The sequence below is a fragment of the Tenrec ecaudatus genome, chromosome 6, assembly GCF_050624435.1.
Source record: "Tenrec ecaudatus isolate mTenEca1 chromosome 6, mTenEca1.hap1, whole genome shotgun sequence".
NCBI classification, from domain to species: Eukaryota; Metazoa; Chordata; class Mammalia; order Afrosoricida; family Tenrecidae; genus Tenrec; species Tenrec ecaudatus.
The window spans coordinates 117,569,739-117,597,274 of NC_134535.1; the positions used below are offsets into that span (position 1 = coordinate 117,569,739).

At 37.2% G+C, this 27,536-nt stretch overlaps 1 protein-coding gene across 3 annotated transcripts in view; it reads right to left on the reverse strand.

Moving 5' to 3' along the window:
• The window catches only part of ATF7IP (activating transcription factor 7 interacting protein), a 127,757-nt gene that overhangs the window by 39,051 nt on the left and 61,170 nt on the right, over window positions 1-27,536 (reverse strand). For all 3 annotated transcript variants that reach the window (XM_075552032.1, XM_075552031.1, XM_075552033.1), the window contains exons 2-6: window positions 20,189-21,825; window positions 15,296-15,379; window positions 12,703-12,848; window positions 10,336-10,473; window positions 5,465-5,530 (exon numbers count right to left, since the gene is read on the reverse strand). In XM_075552032.1, coding sequence (XP_075408147.1) covers window positions 5,465-5,530; window positions 10,336-10,473; window positions 12,703-12,848; window positions 15,296-15,379; window positions 20,189-21,818 — 2,064 coding nt within the window. In that variant the 5' untranslated portion in view covers window positions 21,819-21,825. The remainder of the gene's footprint in view (window positions 1-5,464; window positions 5,531-10,335; window positions 10,474-12,702; window positions 12,849-15,295; window positions 15,380-20,188; window positions 21,826-27,536) is intronic.

The window sequence follows — 27,536 nt, forward strand, 5'->3', positions numbered from 1 at the left end:
TATTAACAACCAGACTCATGCATCTAATCAGTCCCTGACAGATACCTATGATGTAGCAGACAAGTGTTGCTGCTGTAGGCCAGAGTTCATTCCAACTCACATAGGCCCTCTATGACAGAGCAGAACTGCCAGGTAGGGTTTCCCAGGGGGAAATTGTTACAGGAGCAGGCCACCAAGTTTATTCTCCATGGATCTGGTGGTGGGTTCCAACCACCAACATTTAACCATTAAACCATCAGAACTCCTTACAGCAGTCACAGTAGAGTCAACAAAACAAGATAGATATCTGTATCTTCAAACCCACCCTTAGCAGTAATTAAGATGTGGGGTTCTAAAGTCACAAATCAAGATCCTCAAATCAAAGTTGTTAAGACTTTTGTTTAAAAAACGATTTATCATCCACTCTACATAAAATATAATTCTAGCTTCAGTATCAAGTTTCTTTAGCATTTCCTCCCCTCCCCCAAAAGAGAACAAGGCTAGGAAATTGGAGTTCTGAGGGCTACATATTAAAAGCTATTGTTTGCACCTTAATTTTTAATGACTACTATTTAATTCTTAAAGGGAGAGAACGAAAACAAATCCATTCAAGACTTAATCAGGTGAAAGAATAACATGCTAAATCAAGATTTACTCTTCCTTTCTCTACAATAAATATACCGTGCTGCTTTTTATAGATAAGAGAGTGACTTTAACCAGAGAGTTGTATTAGGTATATTTATGTAGGTGGGAACAAAAGGCAGCGTTTGGAAACTCTGCCCTGGTGGGACTTAACATTTAGCGATCCTATCCTCACACAATTCCATGAGAAACAAATAGAGAAGAAATTAACAGTAGTGCCACAGAGATAAGGAGAAGCAAGTCTCTGAACAGTTACTACGCTAGAAATGGTTAACACGGCAAGGTTCAGAGGGGCAAAGAAGCGAAAGCATAGGGAATAAAGAAGGTAGCAAGGCTTTGAGAGGATTTGGAGTAAATTTACCAAGGACCTAACAAACTACAACGAACAATTTAGTTTTAATCCAAGATTTAAATGGGAATCAGTTAGGTGACTGATTTTCATAAACATAGGATAAATGCGAGCAAATTCTTGACAATTATGAGGTACAAACTAATGAGAACAAAAGCGAGAGATATCAGCCATAAGGCAGTTCAACTGGTCAGATATTGAATGTGGTATTAGAAGCAAACTGCTTAGTTTTCTGTTCTTTTAGAAATTAAAATAGAAAATGTTAACAGGTGTGGTAGGGAAGTAGAGTCATCCCCACAATACAGAAGCATGTGAATTTCACAGGCAGTATGCCTACAGGTGTTTGTTACCTCTGCAGCAAATAGAATCATGAATGTGGTAGAACACACAAAGAGCAAAGTTAGGAAAACGTCTCAGACATAATCAAATTCCTTGTGCGATGGAGGCACTGGGCCTGGGCACTGAGGATCACAGTCTCGGCTGAGGCCCACCAAGATGAGGTGGTCTGATGGAATTGACGAGGAACACCTGGGGTGTTAAGAGCTCGTGACGGGGCACTGAAGGCGCAGCGATCAGTCTGCCATCAGGAGAAGAGCAGAGCGAAGAGACTCAGGGCGCTCGAGAAAAGTAGCCCGAGGACTAGTGGGCCCCCAGCCACCACTCTCCTCCCCAACCCTGCCCCAGAACCACACGGTCCCCACACAGCCACCACTCTCCTCCACAACCCTGCCCCAGAACCACACGGTCCCCACACAGCCACCACTCTCCTCCCCAACCCTGCCCCAGAACCACACGGTCCCCACACAGCCACCACTCTCCTCCACAACCCTGCCCCAGAACCACACGGTCCCCACACAGCCACCACTCTCCTCCCCAACCCTGCCCCAGAACCACACGGTCCCCACAGCCACCACTCTCCTCCACAACCCTGCCCCAGAACCACACGGTCCCCACACAGCCACCACTCTCCTCCCCAACCCTGCCCCAGAACCACACGGTCCCCACACAGCCACCACTCTCCTTCCCAACCCTGCCCCAGAACCACACGGTCCCCACACAGCCACCACTCTCCTCCCCAACCCTGCCCCAGAACCACACGGTCCCCACACAGCCACCACTCTCCTCCACAACCCTGCCCCAGAACCACACGGTCCCCACACAGCCACCACTCTCCTCCACAACCACCACTCTCCTCCACAACCCTGCCCCAGAACCACATGGTCCCCACAGCCACCACTCTCCTCCACAACCCTGCCCCAGAACCACACGGTCCCCACACAGCCACCACTCTCCTCCACAACCCTGCCCCAGAACCACACGGTCCCCACACAGCCACCACTCTCCTCCACAACCCTGCCCCAGAACCACACGGCCAGCTCCTGCTACCAATGGCTCAGAAAGGGGTCACGTTGCAAAGGGCGTAAATTGAGTGGGAGAAAAATGTAGAACAAAACTTAAAACCATAAAAAAGATTAGGCTTACTAGTTGAACCTCTGGGGCTATAGGTTCTTAGTCACCCTTCAGGTTTGGAAATGAACTCACTCACACTCACTGCTCAATTATCAATCAAGCAATAATCAAACCCAAGTCCACTACTATCAAGTTAATTCTGACCCTACAGGGCAGAATAGAATTGACCCTTAAGGTGTGATTTGCCAACCTTGTTATTAGCAACCAAGTGCTTAAATCATCACAGCACCACCAGCAGTCCTAACAGTGAGCATACAGAGTGAGCAGTAACACTAAAGAGGTGTGGCATGAACTACTTAGACAATCATTCATTTAAGACCAAAAAGGCAGAATTTACTAATGGACAAAATTCAGAAAAGTTCGGGGAAAAAGATGGAAAGAGAAAACATGGGCAACAAGTGGCTTAAGTGGCAATCTTGTAGGTATTTCTATCAATGACATGAAGTAAACTCTGAATTGCTGAATGGAACACTGATTTGCTTTGTAAACTGTTAACCAATTCATGTATTACATAAACTTTATTCAATTGATAACAGTTTGAAAAACAAGACAATTCAATAAAGAAAATAGAAAATATCATATGATAAATCTGAACAGTGAAGCAGTTTATTGGCAGTTAGCATTAGGGGGTCAAGGAGTACATTTAAACCAGAAAAGGGTACTTAAAGGTTTTGTTATTTTCTCTGATAAGTTGGAGAACTAAAGTGCTAAATGTCCCCTGCTCTTTCTCTTGTATTTAAAAACAAAAAATATATAGAATGATTGTGGATATTGCAATCTGAGAGAAAGAGACGAGGTCAAACAAATTAAATTAAGATTATCCCGGCGTGGAGTAGGGAACCAGTGGAGAGGTCTGGGAGGCTGGCCCCAGCACCATAAATTAAGTGGATTCCTGCCCCTCCCCCAAAAAGAATTTGTTCCAAAGGACGACATTGACTCTGCAGCTCCGGGAGATGAACATATCTGATCAGAGCACACGGGAGCAGATGAAGGGGCAGGAGGAGAGAGTGGAGCACAGCCTGGCCCACCAGGCCGTGATGATGATGTTCCTGAGCAGAGCAGCCAGTCCACAGAGAGAACAACATGGCTGGCCCTACTATGAGACATGATGCCAATCAGTGACTAAGGGCGATACAGGGGACAGCACCGGAGACACAGTGTGGGAACTGCACCTGACCTGATCCCACCACACCGAGGCAAATCACTGGGGGAGTGCAGCGGAACAGCAAGGGAATGGAGTGGCAAGGTCCCCAGGGAATGCTGAAAGTGGACTTTGGGGCCAGGGCGTGGTGCCCCAACAGACTGGACTGGAAAGCGCTCCTAAGGGCCAGCAAACGATCCCTGAACTAACTACAAGCTTTTCTCTTGTGAAAAAAAAATTAAATTAAGATTAAAGCAGCATAAATAATAATGAAGGATAAGGCAAAGTATTAAAAGACAATAAAAACAAAATTGATAGGCTTCAAAAAGTTCATTGAAAAACTTTAGAAACCCCATTATATACACCAAGTAAGTAAATCTATTATGTATATGTTAACATTTTAAGACTTAAGAAAGTAACAAAAATCTGGAAACTTCTAGGTATCATGACTATCTCAGAAAGGAGAGGAGAGGAAAATTAATAAGAATTAGAAGAAAAGATGTTCCAATTTTGCTGATTATAAAATTGACTTTGTCCATAAGTTCATGACAGAATGTACAAATCTTACTACAGTCAAGACTACCTTAACATTTAAAGCACCTCACCTTTCTAATTAAAAAAAAATCTTTCACTAATTTAGAAATTACACTATTATTTGGTCCTTTTTTCAGAAGTACTGGTAGCTCTTTACAATGAAACTTTTGAGGGATTGTAGTTCTAGCTTGATTTCTTAAAGCACTTTTCTCCTTTAATTAAGCAAGAAACTGAAATTAGTTGTTTACACAAAACTTGGTAAGTATACGATGGGCAGCATGTTAATCAGCACAGCCAAAAGGATAAAGAAGAAAATGGAAATTCATGCTGTATAAAATGAATGAAAATATTTCAACTAAGGTAAGTAAATACAAAGTTCACACTGATATATATATGTAAAATAGTTCTTATTATCACAAAGAAACAAAGCTGAAAAGTAACTTAGAAATAAAATTTTAATTACACCATGGAAGTAATAGGTTGTAATAGTTTGGGAGGGAGGGGTGTTTGTTTGTTTTTTACCTTAACAGTGCTAAATTCTTAGTATTGCTATTGTACTTTACTTCTAAGATAGCAATTGGAGAAAGGGTTCATAAGACTCTATAAACTATTCTTACTACTTCCTATGAATCTATCATTTCAAAATATATTTTTGAAAGACAAGTAAGATATGAAAGTGCATCAAGGCTAAAAAACCCTACAGCTATAATAATTCATACTTAGTAACAATTAGCAAAGGTTACGTGTCAGTCCATAAGCTATCATGTAACTTTCACAAAAACGAAACATAAAAATCCAAACAAATAATATACTATGATGTAATTTAAAAAAATAACCAAATCCGCTGCCATGGCGTCAATTCCAACTTTTAATGAACCTATATAGGGTTTCTGAGATTGTAACTCTTTCAGAGACCAGATAGCCTCCACTTTCTACCATGGATCAGCTAGTGGGTTTGAACCAAAGACCTTTCAGTCTATCATGCATCCCAGTGTCAACAGTGCTCCTTAAAATGTAATCTACTAAAAAAAAAAAAAAAAAAATGTAATCTACTAAGTGCTATGTTAAAAGTATGTATTACAGACAAACCACAAATACCAGACTTTAAGACATATTTTATACTACACTGTGGTGTTTGGACTTATTCTACATTCAAAATGATGATTGAAATGTTTGAAGCAATAAAGTTACACTATCTAATCAAGGGCTACCTATTCATTTAACTAACAATAGAGAACTACAAAGAAGAGGGCACGATTACAACAGGGAGTGGAAACCTAAACACTATGGATTTCCTAAGATTACCACTTTGCATTCAATACTGATGGTGCTCACACAGAAATTCTTACTTCTTGTCTTTTCTTAAGATCTTCTTTGGCTGCTCCAAACCGTTTAGTTAACCTGGCTATCTTGGCCTTAAAGAAAAGAAATAATAAATTAAGTGGTAAATTCAGTATTGAAAATGAAATCATGCATATGTAATTAGAAAACCACACCTAACAATATTAGAGTGAAACGTAGGAACTCAAACTCAATGGGAAGCCTTGTTTTTCTGGGTCTCACAAGTTTTCCACCATTGACTGGGTACTTTTCAATCTCTTACTGAAAAATATTTTCGTTTTTCTTTGATGGGTTTCTGCATTACATGAGCGTAGATTTCTCCAGTTTTAGAAAGGTCCATTCCTCACATAGTGACCTAAATTCCGAAGAGCAGGTCAATGTGCAAAAATTGGTATTATTTGGAAATAGAGGATGATGACACTAGATAACAAAATAGAGGACTATATCATTGCATTAACAACCAAACTACTTCCTTCTATAATTGCCTAATCACTGTGAACGTGGAGGTCCAACCAAGTTTAGACATGCTACTAATAAAAAAAAATTTTTTTAAAGACATGCTACTACTATCAAAGACAATGGTAACTCTCATATCTGTTTGTTACCACCAAATAAATATATGTCCTTAAAGTGCAACATAGTCAGAGTTTTTACTATTGTAAATGCAAAATGTCAGATTAACTACAGTAAGGTAAATTACAATTGGTGCATATATTTGGAAAATGTGGAATCATAATTTGAAATATGGAATCATACTAAAAACTAAAATGATCCAGATCCCAATACATAGAGGTGAATACTACTAATTCAAGGTTAACTTTTCCTCTAAAACTCTGGGGGTTTACTCACACTCTAGTATATTTCTGATTATATATGCTCATATGCTAATTTTTAAAGAACTGTACTAATAATTTTTTCACTGGGATTTATATAATCAACTTACCTAGGTCATAAAAGATCCCTTCAATAGTAATTTAGCTACATAAATATTAATACTGAAAAGGTAGACTGATATTCAATATCCCACTGTTGTGAAATAAACCATAACAAACAACCATAACCTTTGTTCTTTTTTCAGGTTATGTCCTTAGGGTATATTCATAGAAGTGGATTCCTGGAATAGAATACATTTTTAACATGCTTGCCTAAATTTTTTCCAAAGGTTTTGCCACATTCATATTTTTAACAGCAGTATAAATACTCATATTACTCTTTGAATTAATTCAGTACATATTCTGTGAATCCTTAAAAATGATAAAATGTTACCTTATTAGTAATGTCAACATTTGTTAGTAAAATGTGTATTTTCAAACTTTTACATTGATCATTTGCACAGCTTATATAAACTGCCCAGCCACATATACTCCCCAAACAAACATTCAAAAAATATATTTAAAGGAAAAAGAAAAAGGCAGAGGAAAAAAGGAGATGAGGACAACGAAAGAAAAACTATCACACAATCCATGAATACGCTATTTCCTTTCCGTCTGAAAGGAAAGCACACGTGTAGCCCTCAGGCTTGATCTCCTGTCAGTGCTGCCTCGCGCTCAACATTCTCAATCACAGTCAAGCAAGTCTCAAACATAATGACCCACTTTGCCAGAAAGCTCCTAGAGCCCAAATTAAAAAAAATGATCACTTAACTTCCAAGGTTTCTTTCAAAAGGGAATCATATCAAGAAGTCCAAAATCCCACATTACATAGAACCAACAGTTACCGTCCAGTCAATTCTTATTTGGAGTACACACCACCCCACCTACCCGCATATGTACCACAGTACAACTATGTGCCTGGGGTTTCAATGGTTGCTTTTTCAGTTGGGGTTCCAAAGTGCCAGTGGGTGGACTTGAATTTCCTGGGTTTTGGTTAGGCACTTTTTTTTTGTATCACCAAAGAACTCCTTTACAATATATGTAAATCATTAATATGGTTGGTAATCGATCACTTTATAAACTTCTGTAGGATTGAAATCCGTTTAAAACTGAATTCTTACGTGAAAAAGTAAACCAGTAACTGAGAAAGAAAAACAAGTCCTCCTATCAAGGCGCACACAGTATCACTTTGGTAGCAGGTTTTTCATTCTCTTTTCTTCAGAATAGTCTTGAAATTCCTCTTTTGGGGGAAGGTAGTATCTTCTTATGTACTTAATCTTACAGATAACTGCTATATGTAAAATATTTTTTTCCTATTTTATAATTGTTTTTGGATAGAAAATCTGCTGGTATATGCTGACCTTATTACCAGGCAGTGAATGGCTATCTCACATATGTAAAACTAATTCAAAATGGGCCAACGATTTAAATGTAAAAGTTAAATCCATGAAACTCACTGAAGAAAACGCTTGACCATGGTTTGGCAAATGATTCTTAGATATAATACAAAAAGTGCGGGCAATAAAGAAAAAGGTAAAATGGACTTCCGTAAAAATGTTAAACTTAGAAGGTCAAAGGACACTTCAAGAAAATAACAAGAACATTACAGCCAGGGAAAATATGTGCAAATTATCTATCTAAAAGTGGCCTAGAATCCAAAATATATAAAGAACTCTTACAATTCAACACCAAAACAATAATTCAATTTAAAAAAGTAAAGAATTTTTTTTTTGCCACACACTGTTACATAATCTTTTCAGACCTCTAAATGGAAAGCTTGATTAACAAATAGTCTGACCTGGCGGAATGAACTCCAAATGCACTATGCCCCTCACATCAAAAAAACAAATGAGCATCATCTTGATCTTTTGATTTTACTTGACCAAGGTTGTTATTTTGGGAAAGGTGACCATGGCCTCTTCCATGGGTTTTACTGATTGATGTTTGCTTTCAAGGTCATAAGAATAAGAGCACCATGCCTGTCACCAGTAATGACCTTGGGGGAAAAGTACGGGTCGTTTTGGAGCTGTTCTTTCAAAGCATGCCATGTTTCCACTCAACAATCTTTTTCGTGGTCAGTCAGAACCTGAGGCACAAATCTCACAGCGACCCTCGTACCCAAATCTTCCATTACAAATACCTGGACCAAGCTCCAAGATAGTCCAGATAACTTCCCCATCTCTTCAATGGTCTATCCTCAATCTTCAAGCACAAGTGCACAAATACTGCTGACATTTTCGTCCATTTGGGAAGTTGATGGACATCCAGAACAAGGTTTGTCATCAATCAACATTTCACTTTTTTGGAAATGAGAAAACCACTCGTGCACTGAAGTTTGTTCCATAGCACTGTCCTTGTAAGCGGTGTTTAACATCCCAACAGTCACTGCAGCACTTCCCCCCAGCAGGAAATTCCACAGCTGCACACTGTTCTCTTAAATAGACCATCACAAAAAAAGATGTTTAAACAAAACTGCTTTCATGAAAAAAATCAATGTGACCAGAGACAATTCTATTTGTGTTTTTGGATACCCCCTTGAAAACAAGTGGTCAACAAGCACATGAGAAAATACACATCATTATATGCCTATTAAATATCAAGTGTTGTCAATGACATGAAAATTATAATCATCATACAACAGGGCTGGTGGAAAATATAATATGGTGTAGCCACTATGGAAGAGAGTTTGATCATTTCTCACTAAGTTAAACAGCTATGCCGTATTACCCAGCAACTCCATGCCTTGGCATAAATGAAAAAGAATTAAAAACAGCATTTTCTGGAATATTATCCTGCTGTGAAAGAAAGGAACTCTCTGAGAAGCATGTTAAAAGGATCTCACTACCAGCAAGAGCACGGAGTGTGGTCTTTGGTGCTGAGACTCCTGTGCAATGAACCTTCTGGATCCAGCTGACAACTATGCCACCAGAGAAGCAGCAGCAGAACCAGGACCAGAGCATGGACCAGAGCGATGGATTTCCCAACCCCCAGAGCAAATTAAGATGAGTGCTTTTGTGCAAGAGGCTGGATTGTGGAGCTGGGTGCCTCTGGGCTTGGGGACCCAGAAAGTGGTGCTGAGTGGCTTTGGGCTGAGGCTTCCTGGAGTAGATGCCCCTGGACACTCAATTCAGGGAGCTGGGTTTGCACACCCTCAGAGCTTGATCCAAATGCCTTCAAGTAAGGTTTACAGAATTTGTGGACATTTATTTGCAGACCTTAAACTTTGTAACTTGTCCTGGTAAACAACCACCTCGAGCATTTCTCATTCATAGTACAATTTGGTAGCCTCCTTAATAAACTCTTTAGTCATGTATTTGTCTTTCAGTTTTTGTGAAGCTATTGCAATAGATATTAGAAACTAGAAAGGTAAAACAGTGGACACTAATTAAGACTGCACAATAGTAAAGCCCACTCCACATGCCAACTCTATCTTGTAGACACTGTAGCTCCCTTCCCTCACCTCAACTGCCAGCATAAGCCTTGCTCTCAACCCTTATTTACCCACAGCTGGCCCAGCCACTACTGACAACTTCTTAAAGCCAGAAAACCATCCAGTTCATTCTGACACATAGTGACCCTTTAAGACCAGAAAGAATCGCCCCTGTGAACTTCCAACACAGGAGGAGTAAGCCTGTCTTTCTCCCATTGAGCAGTTGGCGGTTTTGAACTGCTGACTTTGTGGTTACGAGCACCTGCATAACCACTGTACCATGAGGGCTGCTCTGTTCTTAGAGCTAATAATCTGTCGAATAGAAAGGGCCATCTTTCACCAAGCAGAAAGAAAAAGTACCTACAAACAAATACAAAGAGTAAGTTAAGGGACTTGGTTAAGGTCTCAGTGCGGAGGTTCCAGGTCCCTACGGGTGCAGTTACTATAAATAAGCTCCACTGAGCTCCTTCTACTTCGAAAATTTAGAATTGACAAGTTTTACAGTTTCAAAACTATATTCCAAAAAACTGGTTTATAAAAGGAATTGCACATATATCACTCAAATCCATATACAAACCTGTAGTTCGGTAAGAACCGTTTTATGTCTCTTGTTACATTCAATCTTTTCCACTCGTGTTTTCAATTCTGCCAAATTCTTATCAAAAACAGCACACTGTAGCGTACACAATTTTTCTTCCAGCAACCACTGTACAACCTAAAGAAATATATATGTTCCTTTTGTTATTAGCAAAGAGGATATTTCAGTATGCAAGAAAAAAAATAAATATTCCTAAATGTAATAAAACAGTAATAATGTTACTATTAATCAGGGCTTTGAAATGGTTCATTCCAGTTCAAACTCCTGCAGAGAATTTACATACCCACACCAAATATAATCACTCAGAATGTACATGGTAGCATCATCCTAAGGAGTCAAAAAATCCATCTGAGAAGGCAAGTCACTCCGCAGTTTCTTGATCAGAATAGCAGTACAAAGCTGAGAACCCAGCTCCGTGGTCGTAAAGGACGGCGGGTCCCATCCAGTCCTGGAGCCAATGACAGCACACTTCCATAGAGAGATACTGGGAGAAGCACGCTGATTAGCTTTTTCCTTTTCTTTTCTGAACTAAAGTGCCCTGGTGGAGTAGTGGGTTACAAGTTGGACTGCTAGTCCCAAGGCAGCGGTTCTCAGTCTGTGGGTCGCTGCGACCCATTTGGGAGTCAAATGACAATTTCACAGGGGTCGCCCGATACATAACAGTAACAAAATGAGAGTTATGAAGTAGCAACAACAATAATTTTATGGTTGGCAGTTCACCCAAAATGAGGAACTGTACGAAAGGGTCGTGGCATGAGGAAGGTTGAGTATGGCAGTCCCAAAGGTCAGTTGCTCCTTGGGGGTAAATGAGGCTTTCTGTTTCAGTAAGGGACTCTAGTCTCAGAAACCCAGCCAGGCAGTTCGACTCTTTCCTGTAATCGCCATCAGTTGGCATCAGAACTGATGGCAGTGTCTTGCTTTGTTTGGGGTCTCTTTTTTTTTTTTTGAGGGGGGGGTAATTTGTCAAAATTTAGATTCTGACTCACTCTTTCTGGGGTGCAGATACAAATTCTCATGGCAGAGAATAAAACCAGATGAACCAGTCTGAAGTCATGGTTTGTAGTTTAATAAAGATAGGACACTTGGAATCCATAATGCAATGCTATCTGCTGAAAATCTTAGCTTCCACCTCAAGAGAATAATATATACTAAAAATATTAGTTTTCTAGAGAGTAAAAGGTTTAAATCATTTCAAACTGAAATTTAACATTTTCTTCCCATACTCCTTACGGTTCATTTTCTAGGGCAGTTATTCTCAAACCGTAAACAAACAAAATCACTGCCACTGAGTCAGTGCTGACTCATAGTGACCCCCAGTGGATTTCTGAGGGGGTACAAAGTCCAGCTTTTCTGGTGAGAGCTGCTGGTGATTTCAAACTGCTGACCATGCACACCACAGTGTAACCATTACACCACCAGGGCTCCTTTATAACAGTAAAGAGAGGATGAGGAGGGGAAGGGGGGAAGGATGAGTTAAAAAAACTAGTTTTAAAAAAATCTGATCTATTGCAATTGGTATTTTTATGAAATACACTAAGAATGTCACTATTAACATCGAAATTTCTAATAAGACATTTCTAAAATACTGATTTCTCTATTTATCTCATTATGGACCTCTAAAAAGCAAAAGTCCAGTACTTGTCTGTGACTCACATTTAAGGAACACTGCTCTAAACGAAATACTCAGTGACTATATAAGACAAGGAGCTCTGCTGGTCCGTCTACTGCTTAGGCATTTGAAGGTAAATGCGGAAAAGCTGTCAGTTAAAACCCAGCATCCACTACTCAGAGAAAGAGGTGACCATCACTCGCCTTGGAAACAGTATGGGATTATGTCTATGTTATCTTACCAGGCTACTTACTGTGCCTTGGATGGCAGTAGGTTTGGTACTTTAAATTTATACATATGAAAATTTCAAATTTCATTCACATACTTACTTTCATAATTCTATTGGCTCAGAAAGATCAACCATATAAGCATTATTACTTGCCAATGGCAAAGAAGAGAAACTGGCAGGGGAAAAAAGCCACTATTAATTGTCTCCCTATCCTTTTAACTAGGGTGAATATTTGCACCATCTTAGTGGAAGAGCAATGGTCTAAAAATTACATTTAAAATTCCACCTTTAAATATTTAAGACACTTAGAACAATTACCTTTACTTGAGTTTCATATTGCTCTCTAAGAAGGTGTAAATTATAAATTTGTTTGTGAACATATTTATAAACTCAACCACTTTCAACTTCTTTTATAAGAAACCTGAATGTCGGTAAAATATAGAATAATGCTAAGATCTATAACAACAGATACTGGGTATTTTTTATTTTAACTTATAATGTATGACACCTTTTTTAGCTTCTGGTTAATGTCTCCTTTGGCTGTAATCTTTACTTGAAATTCTGCTTCATATTCTTCTTCCAGATATCGACGGCGTTTGGACTGTACATTGTCCATATCCTCTGATTTAGAACGTTTTCTTCTAGAAAATTCATCTAAGTACAAAAAGCATGAAGACTGGTTAGGAATTTCTATTATAGGTAGTCTTTTTTTGTTTGTTTTAAAGATCACACAGATATATTAGTTTACAGTTCTGCAGACCAGAAGTTCAAAGTGGGGCTACATTTCTATTTTTTTTGAAAAACAGTATTTTATTGAATGTTGGTGACAGTGTACACAGCAAGTTAGCTTCCCATTTGACAGTTTCTGCATATTGTTAGTGAGATTAGTCACCAGGTTGTCATCAGTTTAGTTAGTCTTAAAGTCTATTTTCTATCCTCACCAAATTGTTTCTACAATAGAATTTTCAACCAACTATTTTTAAGTGCCTATATATTTAAATATAAACCAAATTTTCCCAGCACATTTTTAATGCAGTTTCTATAGTAAAATTAGGTGCCTTGGCTGATATTCGGGTCGACTTATACTCGGGTATGTACAGTATTCTACTTTGTGTAAACAATTATTTTACTTAACTTTTTATGTATTCATTTGATGTATTTTCTGAAAAGTAGGTAGCCGGTTGGCATTAAACTTGAAATAATTTTCAATAGGATAGAAGCATCCTAATGAGTAAGCAATGTAGAATGTGAACACAGAACATGACTGCTTTGAGATCTACATAGAAAGCTGGGGCTGCCTCGCAGTATCACACATAAAGGAATAATTTCCTACTTATTCCCTATGCTAAATTTCATATACACATGAATCCTCTGACAAAATAGTATTTATTCCAATGTCATAGATTTCTAACAACTGTGTATAGCTTTAATTATTCAGTTATTCCACTTCAGAAAGTACAAAAAAATTCCTTAATCAGCCATAGGAAAATTATATAATAGTTATTAATATGGTAATGAATTTCATATATAAAACTAATGTCATTACAAAAGTATATTTGGAAAGAGACTTTCACATTTAAAATTTCTATTTCAAATATTAGTAACATCTCTTAGGGCATAAGCAAATTTTATCTAGCTTTATTTAAATATATGAAAATAAAATCACTAAAATCTACACAATTTTTATAAGGTAAATATCTATACCTGGTCATGTATCTCTCTCATATCTCACTATATTCCTATATGAAGTTTTAAAATGCTGCTATGGCATCATAGAAACTTTTATTTAACAAAAATATAAAAATGTGAAGGTGCTGTTTCTTGACATATCCTCCATCCTGCACCACATGTTGGAGCAGGATGTGTTTCCATTTCTCAAACCCTTGCTCAGAGAATTCTATGATCTCAGATCTGCATCATGTCAAAATGGCAGCTTTGGCACTTTACAGGGTCTCAAATCGTTCTGATGTCCTTTGATTTGGGGGAATAAAAAGAAATTTCTCAAGGGACAAGAATAGGGCTATAGGTTGGAGGGGTAGGGTTTCCAAACAAAATTCTCCTAGGATCTCCTTTGTAGCCCTCAAAGAACGTGGAGGCAGACTGCCTTGGAGTGGATGTGTTGTCACGATGAAAAAGTATTCCTTGGAGCAACTTTTCTGGCTTTTTTCTTCTTAGTGCAGTTTTCAAATTTCTTAAAACTACTCTTTTAAAAAAAACTACTCTCTTTAAAAACCATACTTTCTAATAAGATCCCATGATTATCCTCTCCCCTTTGAGAAAATCTACTATCAAGATTACTTTCTTTGAATTGCATAAAATATTCCCATGACTTTCTGAGTCTATCTCTATCATAATTGGGAACTGGCCCAGGCAAGATCCCCTTGAAAATGGCTGTTTTGACTGAACTTTAAAAAAAAAATTTTTTTTAAGGGACTCAAATGATATAAAAGTCAAATAAGTGTATTATGAGACAATTTGTCAGTAGCCAAACAGTGATCCCAGAGACATACTTAGATAACTTGTTTGGAGTAGACATGTATGAACTGAAATCCTAGGAATGTATATATTTTTTAACTTACCCTATTTTAAAATCCAGATCTACTCTTTAACTTCTCTTATACTCACATCATTTACCCATGGAACACAGAAGAGTAACATCGTAGGAAGAGCAACAGATTCCCGGTTCCCTTGTTTCTATTCCAGTGATCTAGTCAATAAACCTAACAATACATACTCAGCCCCATCCTTTACTCTTCTGTGAAGCTTCAAATCCAAAGTAGACTGAAACACATAGCAGCCCAGACAAAAATCTTATAATCCCAGGGCTCTAAATGTAAATCTATACAATTTCTTTAAAGATAACAGTAACCTACTAAATATTAATCTTAACTGTTTCTTTGGGAACACTAAAGTATATAAGGTAATTAATATTTTCAAAGATCCTTGGGTTAGCTACCAGCATAATGAGTTAGTTGTGGCTTTACTTGAACTCCAAAGTTTTATAACTACCTGATGAACAAAAATAATAATCCACGACCTTGAAATGAAAACAATGAAATTATTTTTCATGCTTATTCAAGATAGATTTTACTAATACATACTTTTCTCAAAAGGCCTTTCATCTTCTTCAGGTGTTACTTGCTCATCTTCCTCCAGTTTGCTGTCCTTTTCATTGTTTTCTACTTCTGATTGGAACAAAAATAGCAAAGAAAACCTTACTTCCATTGGAACGTATACCAAATTCACGCTTTTGGTAATGAGTCAGTTCATAATCTTAGGAAATCAGCATCCTTACAACACTTTGAAAAACTGAGTATCAACTAAGAGAAATGAATGGCCAGGTCTACTTTCTAATTGTTTCTGCAAATTCAAAATAAACCTTTTAACACTGAAAACAATCACAACTATAGATCTTAAAATAAAAAAAAATCTCAGTAATTTACTGTCACAAGACTAACAAAATGTTAAAAATTACTACTATAAGGCACTTAGATTCCTTTACATTCATGTATTAAGGAATAAAGTAGTGATTGTAACAACTACAAAAATTACAGATCACTGAAAACTCACAACACCCAACATGTTGATAAGGCAGGTTGTATCATTGACTCCTGGCTAATAGAAGGTTAGGTCATAAAAGGAATGTGAAAGCAATCCTGGCAAAAAATGAGGAGCTGGTGCCAGAGGCTTGGGTGGAGAGTGGATGTTTGGTGAATGATGAGGGCAATGAATGTACAAATGTGCTTTACACACAATTGATGAATGTATGGACTGTGATAAGAGTTGCATGAGCCCCTACTAAAACGAATTTTAAAAAATTAACACACACACCAAAAAAAGAAATCCTAAAAGCATTCAATTTCATTAAAAAATAATTGCTACTTTAATGCTAGTGCCGACAACTAAATTAGGACCTTAACACATATCCTTCTTATCCTCACTGTTATCACGCACTGGGAGAACAGTAATTTTTACTGTAATATACTTGAGGAAAGTAATGTTCAGAAAAGTTAAGGAATTTCACAGGGTTACTAACTAGTTAGGAAAGAGATCCAAATATTAAATCCACATTTTTTTCTACCAAACCAAAGTGCCTCATCTTTAGGCAGTCATAAAATGATAATGTAGGAAATAGTAGTATTAAATATATTAATGAAAAGAGCTATGAAAAAGTAAACCTCAAACTTCCTCAAAGCTACATTGTTACAAACAAAATTCCAGAGATACTAGAAATGGTCTTTATAAACTCATGATCTCAACTAACTTAAGTCAAATTAAGGCACGGGGGTAATTTATAATAAATCACTAATATCACTACAATTTGCTCCCCAGTGACTTCAATAAACCATGCTACATAATCATATCCCAAAACTAATATTAAATAAGCAATTACAAGACATGGAGCATTATATAAATATATGCACCACTCTCCAAAAACTAGTTTTTATCACAATGGCCTTGAGGGCAGAAGTCAAAGTTAAAATCATTTTTAAAGCTTTTTAGATGAAATCCAGCATGGAAAATAGGACCCTTGATGAATATATTGAGGTTTTTACAAATATGTATTAAGCAAAGCCTATTGCTAGATAGGCTTATTATTCTTTTTTCATTTTAAAATAATACTATAAAAATTCCCATTTATCACCCTGTGTTCAGTTAGGAATGTTTTGAGATCTCATCCTTCAACAGAATCAATAAAATTGACATATTTTTTTTAACTTTCTGGAAAGACAAGCGTTTCTGAAGCATTTCTTCCTATACATAATTTTTCAAATGCTTCTGATTTTAATATTCATTGAGTTGCTGACTTCTGAGCTTCCTAGACCCTACAGAGGTTTCACAGACACAATATAATTAGGTAGCTTGAGATAAAAGCTTTCAAAAAAAAAAACAAAACCCAACCCCATTGCCACTGTCAATTCAGACTGTAATTAAGAGGTCATCTAATAATTTAGGGGAGATACCTATAGATTCAACAGAATGGAAATAAATGTTACCTGAGCAAATCCAAAATCAAAATCCTATTGGTTGAAAATATTAACAAAATCTATTATTACTTGATGGGGCACAGGTGGGGGAGTGGTTATGCACTGGGGCTGAGAGCCACATGGTCAGCAGTTTGAAAACACCAGAAGCTCCTGAGGAGACAGGCGGGGCCTTTCTACCCCCATCAGCAGTTATTGTCTTGGAAACTCAGAGGATCACTAAGAGCCCGTTCACTGGATGACAGTGAGATTGGTTTGGTTTACCGTGACTTGATATTTTTTTCCTAGACCCAGTTTGTGTTTCATTTTTATTGCCCAAGGCTTCCGAGAAAGACATGAGCAGCAATTGTTATACGACACTATAAAATAAACCAATAGCTTCTGAAGGTATTGTCTGCAATGGTTTTCAGGTCTTCTGTATTTGCAAAATAAGGGCAGCTTTTGTTATTTCTTTCTGATAGCTCATTTTCTTTTGTGGGGAGGGGGCTGCACATACCAATAACTAACAGGTACATTTAGAAAACTTGCTAAATAAGTGCCTGAAACGACAGAAGGGTTACCATGTTTTTCTATTATTACTATAGCACCTAAATATTAGGAATGCTAACAGCTGGACTTCTATACTTCAATTTGTAATTCTGTATTCTGAGACATTAAAAATTCATCAGGAACAAAAAGCTGATCCCCTCAGGAGGCTGACAGCAATACAAATGACAAGCAACAGATTCTGTGGCCATATAAAAAATTAAAGACTATAGTCGACGAATCAAAAATGAAACCACTTAAATCCACAACATACAACATCTCCTTCCAAGAAGTAGAGTGAAAGATACACACATAAAAATATAGTTACCAAACTAAAGAATTAAACCTATCACTAAATTTACCCTGCAAATAGCAGTCGTGAGATAAAAATTTGAAAACACAAGTAATCAAACATTAACGCCCATCTCTTTATTAATAGCACTTTTTCCCAGATGGTTTTCAATATCAAGATTCTGACATAAGTAAAATCATTAGTCATTATTTTATTTATTTTTAAAGTTATTATTAAATAGCTGCATAAACTGCAATTTCCAATGCTATCCTGACTTTTTAAAGGTCTGGTCCCAATGGCACGCTCCACATAAATTGTTTTTGAAAAAGTATGTTTTCCTCTCTGCACGTTATTTTTCTAAAATGTAAATTTCATCCTAGCAAGACACTGTTTTCATCTGATGATGGTAGCTTAAAGCTGGGGAGGGGTCACAGTTAGGGTGTAAGAAGAGAGTGGAACCCACATCTATTATGAAGGCACAGCTAACAAGATTTCCTAATGGACTGGAATATGAGGTGAGAGAGAACCCAATAAAATAACTCCAATATTTTGGGCCTTAAGCAAGTCAAAGGATGGCACTGTCATTAAGGTATTAACCTCAGTACATTGACAGGCAAGCACTTCCGTGAATGCATCTTGTGCTCTGATAAAATAACTCTATTTCAAATTTTGAGTACCAATTTAACGTTATTCATCAACTTATATTTAATAATCTGTGACTTAATTGTCAGCATCCTGAAGGCAAATACTGAGTTTTACCTTTAAATCACTAAAACCAAAAATAAGTTAGCCTAAACCTCTTCGACCAAATAGGCTTGGTGAATGAATTAATACCCTTTGGAAATGAAATCAGCTTTTAATTAAAAATCCTGTCGGTAAAAATTAGTATCAAATATTATGTCTCTCTTGCCTAAGCCTATCTACTTATTTTTCATTGCGCAAACTAAAGATCTGATCTTGTAGTTTATGAGAGCACGCTCGCTCTTCTCCTGGAGCTTGGCGTTAAAGGGAAGGCCCTCCAGTGGAAAATAAAGGTATCCATGCAAGTCTAAAGGGTGGAGGAGGTTTCCTCTAAGAATGAAGCTTGAGCTAGATCGTGACAGCAAATTATGGCTTTGCTCACTGCCGTACAGAAATGAGGCTTGGGCTTATCAGGAAGACTTTGCTCCTTGTCATTTTTTCCTAGGAATAAGAGAAAGGAGATGTAGACACTAAATAAACCATAAAGTTTAATATGACAAAACAATAATTTATAAATTATCAAGGGTTCATGAGGGAAGGGGAAGGGGAGGGACGGGGAAAATGAGGAGCTGATGCCAGGGGCTTATGTGGAGAGCAAATGTTTTGAGGATGAGGGTAACGAATGTACAAATGTACTTTATACAATTATGTATGTATGGATTGTGATAAGAGCTGTATGAGACCCCAATAAAATAAAAAAATAAATAAACCATAAAACTTGTACCTTTTATATAAGGAGTTTGGAATTAATGTAAAAGTAATAAAAATTCAATAAAAGGGACAGAGACGCCCTCACTCACTCCCTCGCGCACTTGCCCGCCCCCTCCCTCCCTCCCCTCCCTTCCCCAGCCCCGAAAAAGAAAAAAAAAAAAAAAAAAAAGGGACAGAGACCACAAAAAATTTAACATATGGATTAAAGGGAGATCATTCAGAATAGATCATCTAATCTCAGTTTCTATTTCTGTGCAATAGTGGTGCCGTTACCTACATAAAGAATCGTAAAAAATCCTATTTCATGGGAAAGATTAACTGAAAGTAAGATTCACTAAACTGGCAGCAATTAAATCCTGCAGCTTTTAGATCCTCAGTTATTTGGCCTAAGTTATTTGGTTGCTAAGTGATTGCAAGGAAAATTAATTGCTACGATTTTGACCATTAGTCACTAACTAATAATGTTGTCTGCCCATCTCATCTTTATTTCTAGATTATAAATCCCTTCCAGGCATGAACCTTAAAAGCAATTTCCATTTTTCAGATTTCCTCTCTTGTCACTCCGCACTACGCTGCAGAGCGGGTATTTTATAATTTACATTCTGTGATGTTAAGGGATCCTGCTAGCTACCACACTTTCAAGTTTTTTCTCTGAAATTTAAAGAAACGTAAAACTTAAATTTGGGGGGAAAGTATTTTGCTACCCATCAAAATCTTTAAAATTTAAATAACTTGCTAACCTGGAGAGCATGTCTCATTGTGCGATACAACTTCAGACTCATCTTTTTCACCTGAAATATCCTCTTCATCAGAGAGGACCAAAAAGGCTTCTTTTGGCAAACTCTCACTACTTTCTTGTTTAGATGGTGAACCAAAAGACCCTTCCATTTTCTCTTCCAAATCTGGATTCGTCTCATCAATTGGAAGGAGAGAAGTTTTAGAGAAGCAAGTAAGTTCATCTTCAGCAGGTGCAAGCTTTTCCAAAATCGGAATAATTTCGTCTGTCTCCATGGAATCTGTGTTTTCTAGTAGATTCTCGTTTTTGTCAGTTTCCATAACATTTTCCCTAATGGTTTCTGTGCGGTCTAAAGAATTTTCATCTTCATTCTTTTCTGCTTGCTCAATTTCCATACTACTAGATATAGCCTCTTCTCCAAGGGCAAGCTCTGGGATACTATCTTCCTCTACCTTCTTTACAGCTTCAGGAAGTACGTCTGAACAAATGATTGTTTCATCTGTCTCTAGAGTGTCTTCAATAGCATCCATATTACTATCACTTTTCTTTTCTTCTTCAAATGAGTCCTTACTCGGAATTTGGTCTAACTTTTCATCATCCCTTTTTTGGTCAAGAAAAGCATCATCTTTATTACTAGTATGCTCTGTAGTTTCAGGAACTGCTTCAGAAACTGATGGAGAACTGGCTTCAAAGGCTGATTGATCATCAGAAGCCAATGTTACAGAGGGCTGTTCACCACAGGTTTCACCAGAGGGTGTTTCACTAGAAGGCAACTCATCAGAGGCTGGTTCATCAGAGTTCTGTTCAACAGCAGCCGGTGCTCCAGAGGTCAGATCCCCAGAAGGCAATTCACTAGAGGCCAGATTACTAAACGTGGTTCCATCAGAGAGGGGTTCGCCAGAAACAGGTTCACCAGAAGCGAGTTCACCAGAGGTAGGTTCACCAGAGGTGGGTTCACTAGAGGCAGGTTCACCAGAGGAGACATCATCAGAGGCGAATCCACCAGAAGCAGGCTCAGCAGAGGCAGGCTCAGCAGAACTAGAGGCAGGTTGACCAGAGGCAGATTCACCAGAGGTGGGTTCATCAGAGATGAGTTCATTAGAGGCAGGTTTGATAGAAGCAGGTTCACCAGAGGTGGGATCTCCAGAGGAATGATCGCTGGAGGGGGTCTCACTAGAGGGAGGATCAGCAAAGGCCAGTGCGCTAGAGGCTGAATCTGTAGAAGCCAGATCACTCAAAGCCAGAACACCAGAAGGTGGTTCCGAAGTCTGTTGAGAGGCTGGCTCAGGAGTTGTATTATTAGAAAATAAAAGTTCACTACTTAAATCATCATTCTGCTTGCTTTTGACAGTATTTAGGATACAGGGGGTTTCTTTCCATTCTGTGTTACTTTCTTCTGGATCAAAATAAAGTTCTTCAATCCCATTCATCTCTTCTTTGTCTTTAATATAATCTATACTTTCCAAAGATGGGTCCAAATCTCCATTTTCATGACTGCCATTTAACAGCTTGGCATCAGTCTTCAACAAATCATCTTTTGCTTTGTACACTACTTCAAGTTGTTGACGATCACTCACTCTCATGGTTTTTCGAGCCTTAAATATCTTTTTCTGTGGTTCTTCTATACTATCCATTTTGAATCTTTAAAAGAGAGGAAAAAAGAAAATGTTTAATAATTGAAACACAAGCCACTTGGTAATACTGTAATTTAGTCTTCTAAACAAACAGCGCTTAATTAAGTTTTGAGATAATGGTATATACAAATCATCTAAATAATCCTTGATGAGTTAGTTTTCCTATTTATTAGACGTATATAATACAAAATTAATAAATGGGAATAACTGAGAGTAGAAAGTCAGTTATAAGAATTAAGACAAAGGGCACTAGTTTTCATGTTCCAAGGTAACAGAAACCAGTCCTGGGTAGCTACATAAACACTTAAAAAGTAAATGACAAAGAAAATGAAGAAAAATCAGCAATAGAAAAGATGTAAAAATAAGACAAAAGGAAATCACTATTAAGAAAGTGAATTAAGCCTACATCTTCAGAAATAAGGATCAAAGATATAAAGAACTGTTAAGTGTTGGGCTGCTAACTACAAGGTGTGGGAGGCTTGTGTTCACTAACTGCTCCATAGGAGAAAGAGAGGGCTGCCTGCTCCCATGATGAGTTTGTTACCCTTGGAAACCCTGTCAACTAGGTGGCAGTGCTTTGGGGTGTAACTCAATAAAGAGAGAAATAATCCAATGGGTAAATGGCTTGACTAGTTTCTCTAAGGAATATACACAAACAGAAAAACAATTAAGATGCTTAAAGTCATTTATCATCAGAGAAGTGCAAATCAAAACACAATGAGCTAACACTTCACACACAACGATGGCTATGAGCAAAAAGAATAACAAGTGCAGGCCAGGATGTGGAAAAACTGCAATCCTTGTTTAATGATGGTAGCATTATAAAATGGTACGGCTGCTTTGGAAAACACTCCTGAAGCTCCTGCCACATGACCCAGTGATTTCATTCCTTTGTTATACAAGGAGGCTTACAAAGTGCTTGTGAAAATTTTTGCACCAAATTTTTGAAGTCCTCTCACATATGCCCATGAAAACTAACATATGTCCACGAAAAATTATGGAAGCGTTATTCTTAACAGCAAAAAGTAAAAGCAATTCAATGTTCATCAACTGATGAACAGTTTCTTTAAATGGTGTACAGGTTATCTTACATTTTTAAAGGGTCACTACGTGATTTCATTTTTATGAAAACACACGCCTCACAAAACAAAACAACTTGTCTTCACAGCCTGTTTCACAGTGAGTTGTTGCTGAGGCCGCATATACCCCAACCCCAAGCATCTAGAGTAGTGCTGCCAAGCTCTTACCGGGAGAACCGCACGGCGCACATTACTGCCATGACTTTGAAGTGTGTCTGTGAGCACTATATGCAAACAATAGTTTGTGTTGTATGAGTTATTTGGTATGACTTGGTAGGTTACTTTTGGGTCTGGTGAATGACCAAAATTTCTCAAATAAATAAATGGTAATTGCTTCTTCATTTTACACTATTTCAGCTCAAGAAAGGTTCCCAGCTATGTCTACTTTGGGGTAACAGAGCTGGGGTGGGGTGGGTGGCAAGATGGACAACATGGAATATCATTAGGCCATAAGAATACTGATAATACGACATCATGGATACGCTTTGAAATAATTTTGCTATGTGAAAGGAGACAAAACCATGTATTTAAAGATCCCATCAAAAGATCTCTTTATGACGTGCTTTTTAAAGGCACATCTGTCATTTTGAGGACTAAGGTTCACCTAAAAGCCATGATATTTTCATGTCTCACATATATGAAAAATGGATAATGTAGCCTGAAGAAAAACTAGTATATTTGAATTATTACAAACAATATTAAATATACCATGGACTGCCAGGATGTTCCTTAGAAAGAGCAATACTTTGTCTCCTGCACTGACTCTTGCACTCTGGACATGTTAGAGAGGTCAGCACCTGCACAAGGAAACATCATGCATGGTTGGGGGGCGGGGGGGGACACAGGATACTGACTCACTGAGATGGATTAAAATCATGACTGCAAACTATGGGCTCAAACATAGCAATGAATGTAAAATAGACCAGGGGATTCTATTATGTATGAGAGGATTCTATTATGTATGAAGCTGTAATTAACTCCAGGGTACCTAAAACAACTTTAGAAAATAGAATTAGCCATTCCAGAGTGAGAAATTAATTAGAGACTATCTAGAGATGGGAAAAGGGAGAAGTATAGCATTCTTTATAAGGTAATGAAGGAGTTCTAAAATTAACTGAGATGGTACCTGCAAAACACTGAATGTAGCAATGAACTGTACACTTAAAAATGAGGTAAAAATATACATGTTTGTGTTCTCATTTTTGATCGGTCTTAAGACTTTTATCCACTTTGTTTCTTAAAAAAATGAACTGTGGGGTTGGGGGAGAAATGTTCAAAACTGGCTTGTAGTAATGATTGTACAAATCTTCGTGATGGGATTAACTAATGAATTGTGTGGTATTCAGATTAAGTGCCACTAAAGTTTAAAAAAACGAACTACTTGTCTTTGTTGATACTTGTTTTACATGTTTTCTATTTTAATTTTTATTATTTCATTTATATTACTTTTCTATATCACTTAATTTTATCTGTTTTTTAAAAGTTAAACTACTATTTTATCCTTTAGGTTCAAGCTTAATCATTAATTTCTAATTTTCCTTTAATATGTCCATGTTAGAGCTATAAATTTCCCTCTAAGCACTGTGTTAGCTGCATCTCCTATACGGATGTTCCATATTTTCATTATTACTCTAATGAATTGTTTTATAATTACCATTGTGTTGTTTTCTTTCATCTATTAAATATATTGCTGCAGACTTTATTTAGGAGCCTTGGTGGCATAGTGGTTACTTATTGGGCTGCTAACTACAAGGTCAGGAGTTTGTACCCACCAGCAACTCCAAGGGAGAAAGACTTGGCTTTTTACCTTCCATAAAGAGTTACAGGCTCAGAAATATACAGGAACAGCTAGCTCTACTCTGTCCTACAGAGTCACTATGAGTCAGAATGGACTCAATGGCAGAGAGTTTGGAATTTTGGTTTTTAATTCATATTATCAAGCAATGCCCTGTGATTATTCACTTACCATTACCAGTAGGAGTGATGAGAAATTACAATTCCACACAGGATAAGAAAAAGGGAACAATCAGACTTAATTTATTGATTTGCTCTCTTGGTTTGGCTTGATAGGAAAAAAATGCAGCCTCTAATATGATGGATTTTTATCTTACAATGCCAACTGGGCTTCAATGTTGTGATTAACTGTTTTAACATTTACAGCTAGGCCATGTTATTGTTTGGTTAAACATAAAATCTCACAAATAATTTGTACCAAATAAAGTCACTCTATAATATGCACAGGACATCTGTTGGCATAGTGGTTACAAGTTCAGCTGCAATCAGCAACGCCAGCACTTTGAAACCACCAGCCAGCCAGTCCACGAGAAAGACTGGGCTTACTACTCCAGTAAACAGTTTACTGTCTCAGAAACATGAAAGGGCAGCTCTAGCCTGTCTTTTAGGGTCACTATGAGTTGGCATCGACTCGATGGCAGTGAGTTCATGAGTCAGTACAATATGTAAAAACACCAAATAGTACCTTCTTCCACTAAATGGCTGCTGTTTCTTTACCAATTACAGTTTTATCAACTCCCTATATTTGGCCTCACTATAAATAAAAAACCAAACCAGTAGCCTTAAGTAGATTCAATTCATGTGTTTCAGAATAGTACTGCACTCCTTTGGGTTTAACAGTAATGACTGTGGTCTTTTGGAAAGAAATCCTCAGGACAGTCTCTCAAAGCACCAGTCAGTGGAACTGAACCTCCAACCTTTTGGTTGGTTACTGAAAACTATTTGCACCATTGAGGATACTTGTTCACCCACTTTCTTAAATAGTACCTCTCAGAAGAGTACAATTAAGACTCCAATTCTACATTAGGGTTTCTGTAACAGCCTTACTGCTGTTCCCCGATGTGTGTTTTCCCCATGGTGTGTATTTTCCTAGCCTGGAACAAGAGTAAATCAATCTGTTCAAGTACAAATGTGTACGGATGGCTTTTGTCTGAGGGCATCAAACAATGGATTTAGTCTATTTCCTCGAGGCCAATACAACTTGAGAAATTTGTCAAGAGTCTATTCCACACCCATTCTCTTATTTTTTGCCAATGCCATAAAATATTTTAAATATTAACTTAATTGTGCTGTCAGGTAAGCACTGGACTGTTAGCCCCAAGGTTGACAGTTCAAACCCATGAGACGCTACACAGAACAATCTGTTGCCATAGATTTAAAGCCTCATAAACCCAAGAGGGTCACTGTGCGTTAGAATTAGGAATTCACTTAATGGCAGTGCTTTCTGATTTTTAATGTATGCTGGAAACTGTGATAAGTATAAGAAGTAAAATAAACATTTCCTTACCCTCAAAGAAAGTGTCATCTAATTTGGAACTTGTACAATTATAATGTAGTAAATTGGAATTGATTCAATAGTAGTGGATTTGTAGTAGTGTTCCTAACTTTTTAATTTTAATTAGGAAACCGAATAAAATTATTTTTAAAATTGACTTTCCAATTGAGCTTCAATAAAATTATCACAGGTATTAAGAACTATTAATGGCAGCTTAAAATGTAAATTTCAAGGTTTTATTCCCACCATAGATTCTAAAATCATGGTAATAATAGTTCACCAAAAAATGAAATGAAAATTCTACAGTATCTTTTCCTTGATGACTCCAAACAAAAAGTAATTAAGTTTATAATTTAGAAATTATTATTCTTTAAATATTTTCAAACACCAAACTTCAATTCTTGTAACCAGTTGTATTATATTAAGTCAACATCTTTACATACACATTCTCTTTACTTTAACCCAATTAAGAACATGAATCTGCCAACATGCACATGGGTTGGAATTTTAACTGTTCCAGATACTTACTATATGACAATAGGCACACATTTTAAGTTCTAATTTCTGCTACCTTAAAATCAGAGTAGTATCATTATCTGTCACAAAGGCTAGGGTGGTGACTAAATGAGATTCAATATTTTAAGTATTTATAACATAGGTAACACTCACTAATTTTATCTTACAATCATTCAAAATAATGTTTCTAGGCACAAAGTACAGAATTTAAAAATAAAAATATTCTATTTTACACAAATGAGAAAATCCAACATGAAAACCTCATGTTTAGTATTATATTACCAATAGAAAGAATTTCATTAAAAAAATACAATCCCAGAAAGTAAGTTTTATCAACAAAACTATCATTAAATTCAATAACAATACAGTACTGTAGAGAGAATTACAGAATAACTACCATTCATATCCACAAGGGAGCACACTACAGCCATTTACCAGATCTTTTATGGGTTCTAAGCATAATAAAAAACAGACAAAGCAATAAGGAAGTAGCATGAACAACCAGTTCAAACTAGTTCGGCCAGATCTGTGCAAACCAATCAGCAGTCTAGAAACCTATTTAGCATAAGCAAAGTATATTTAAGGAAGGTACACAGACAAAGGTGTACTACACGCAAACAAGTCTCCAGGGCTATAATAACCTGCATACAGTATTTCTAAAGATCATTTTCAATACTACAATCTGTAACTAAGGTGATGTTCACATCACAAAACCACTGCACAAAATAAACACTACTTTTTGAAACGGCAACATTAGAATTATGACACTTTCGTATGGTATTAGTTTTTATCAGAAAAAAGCATTAATATTTTACAACAGAAAATGTCTGCCAT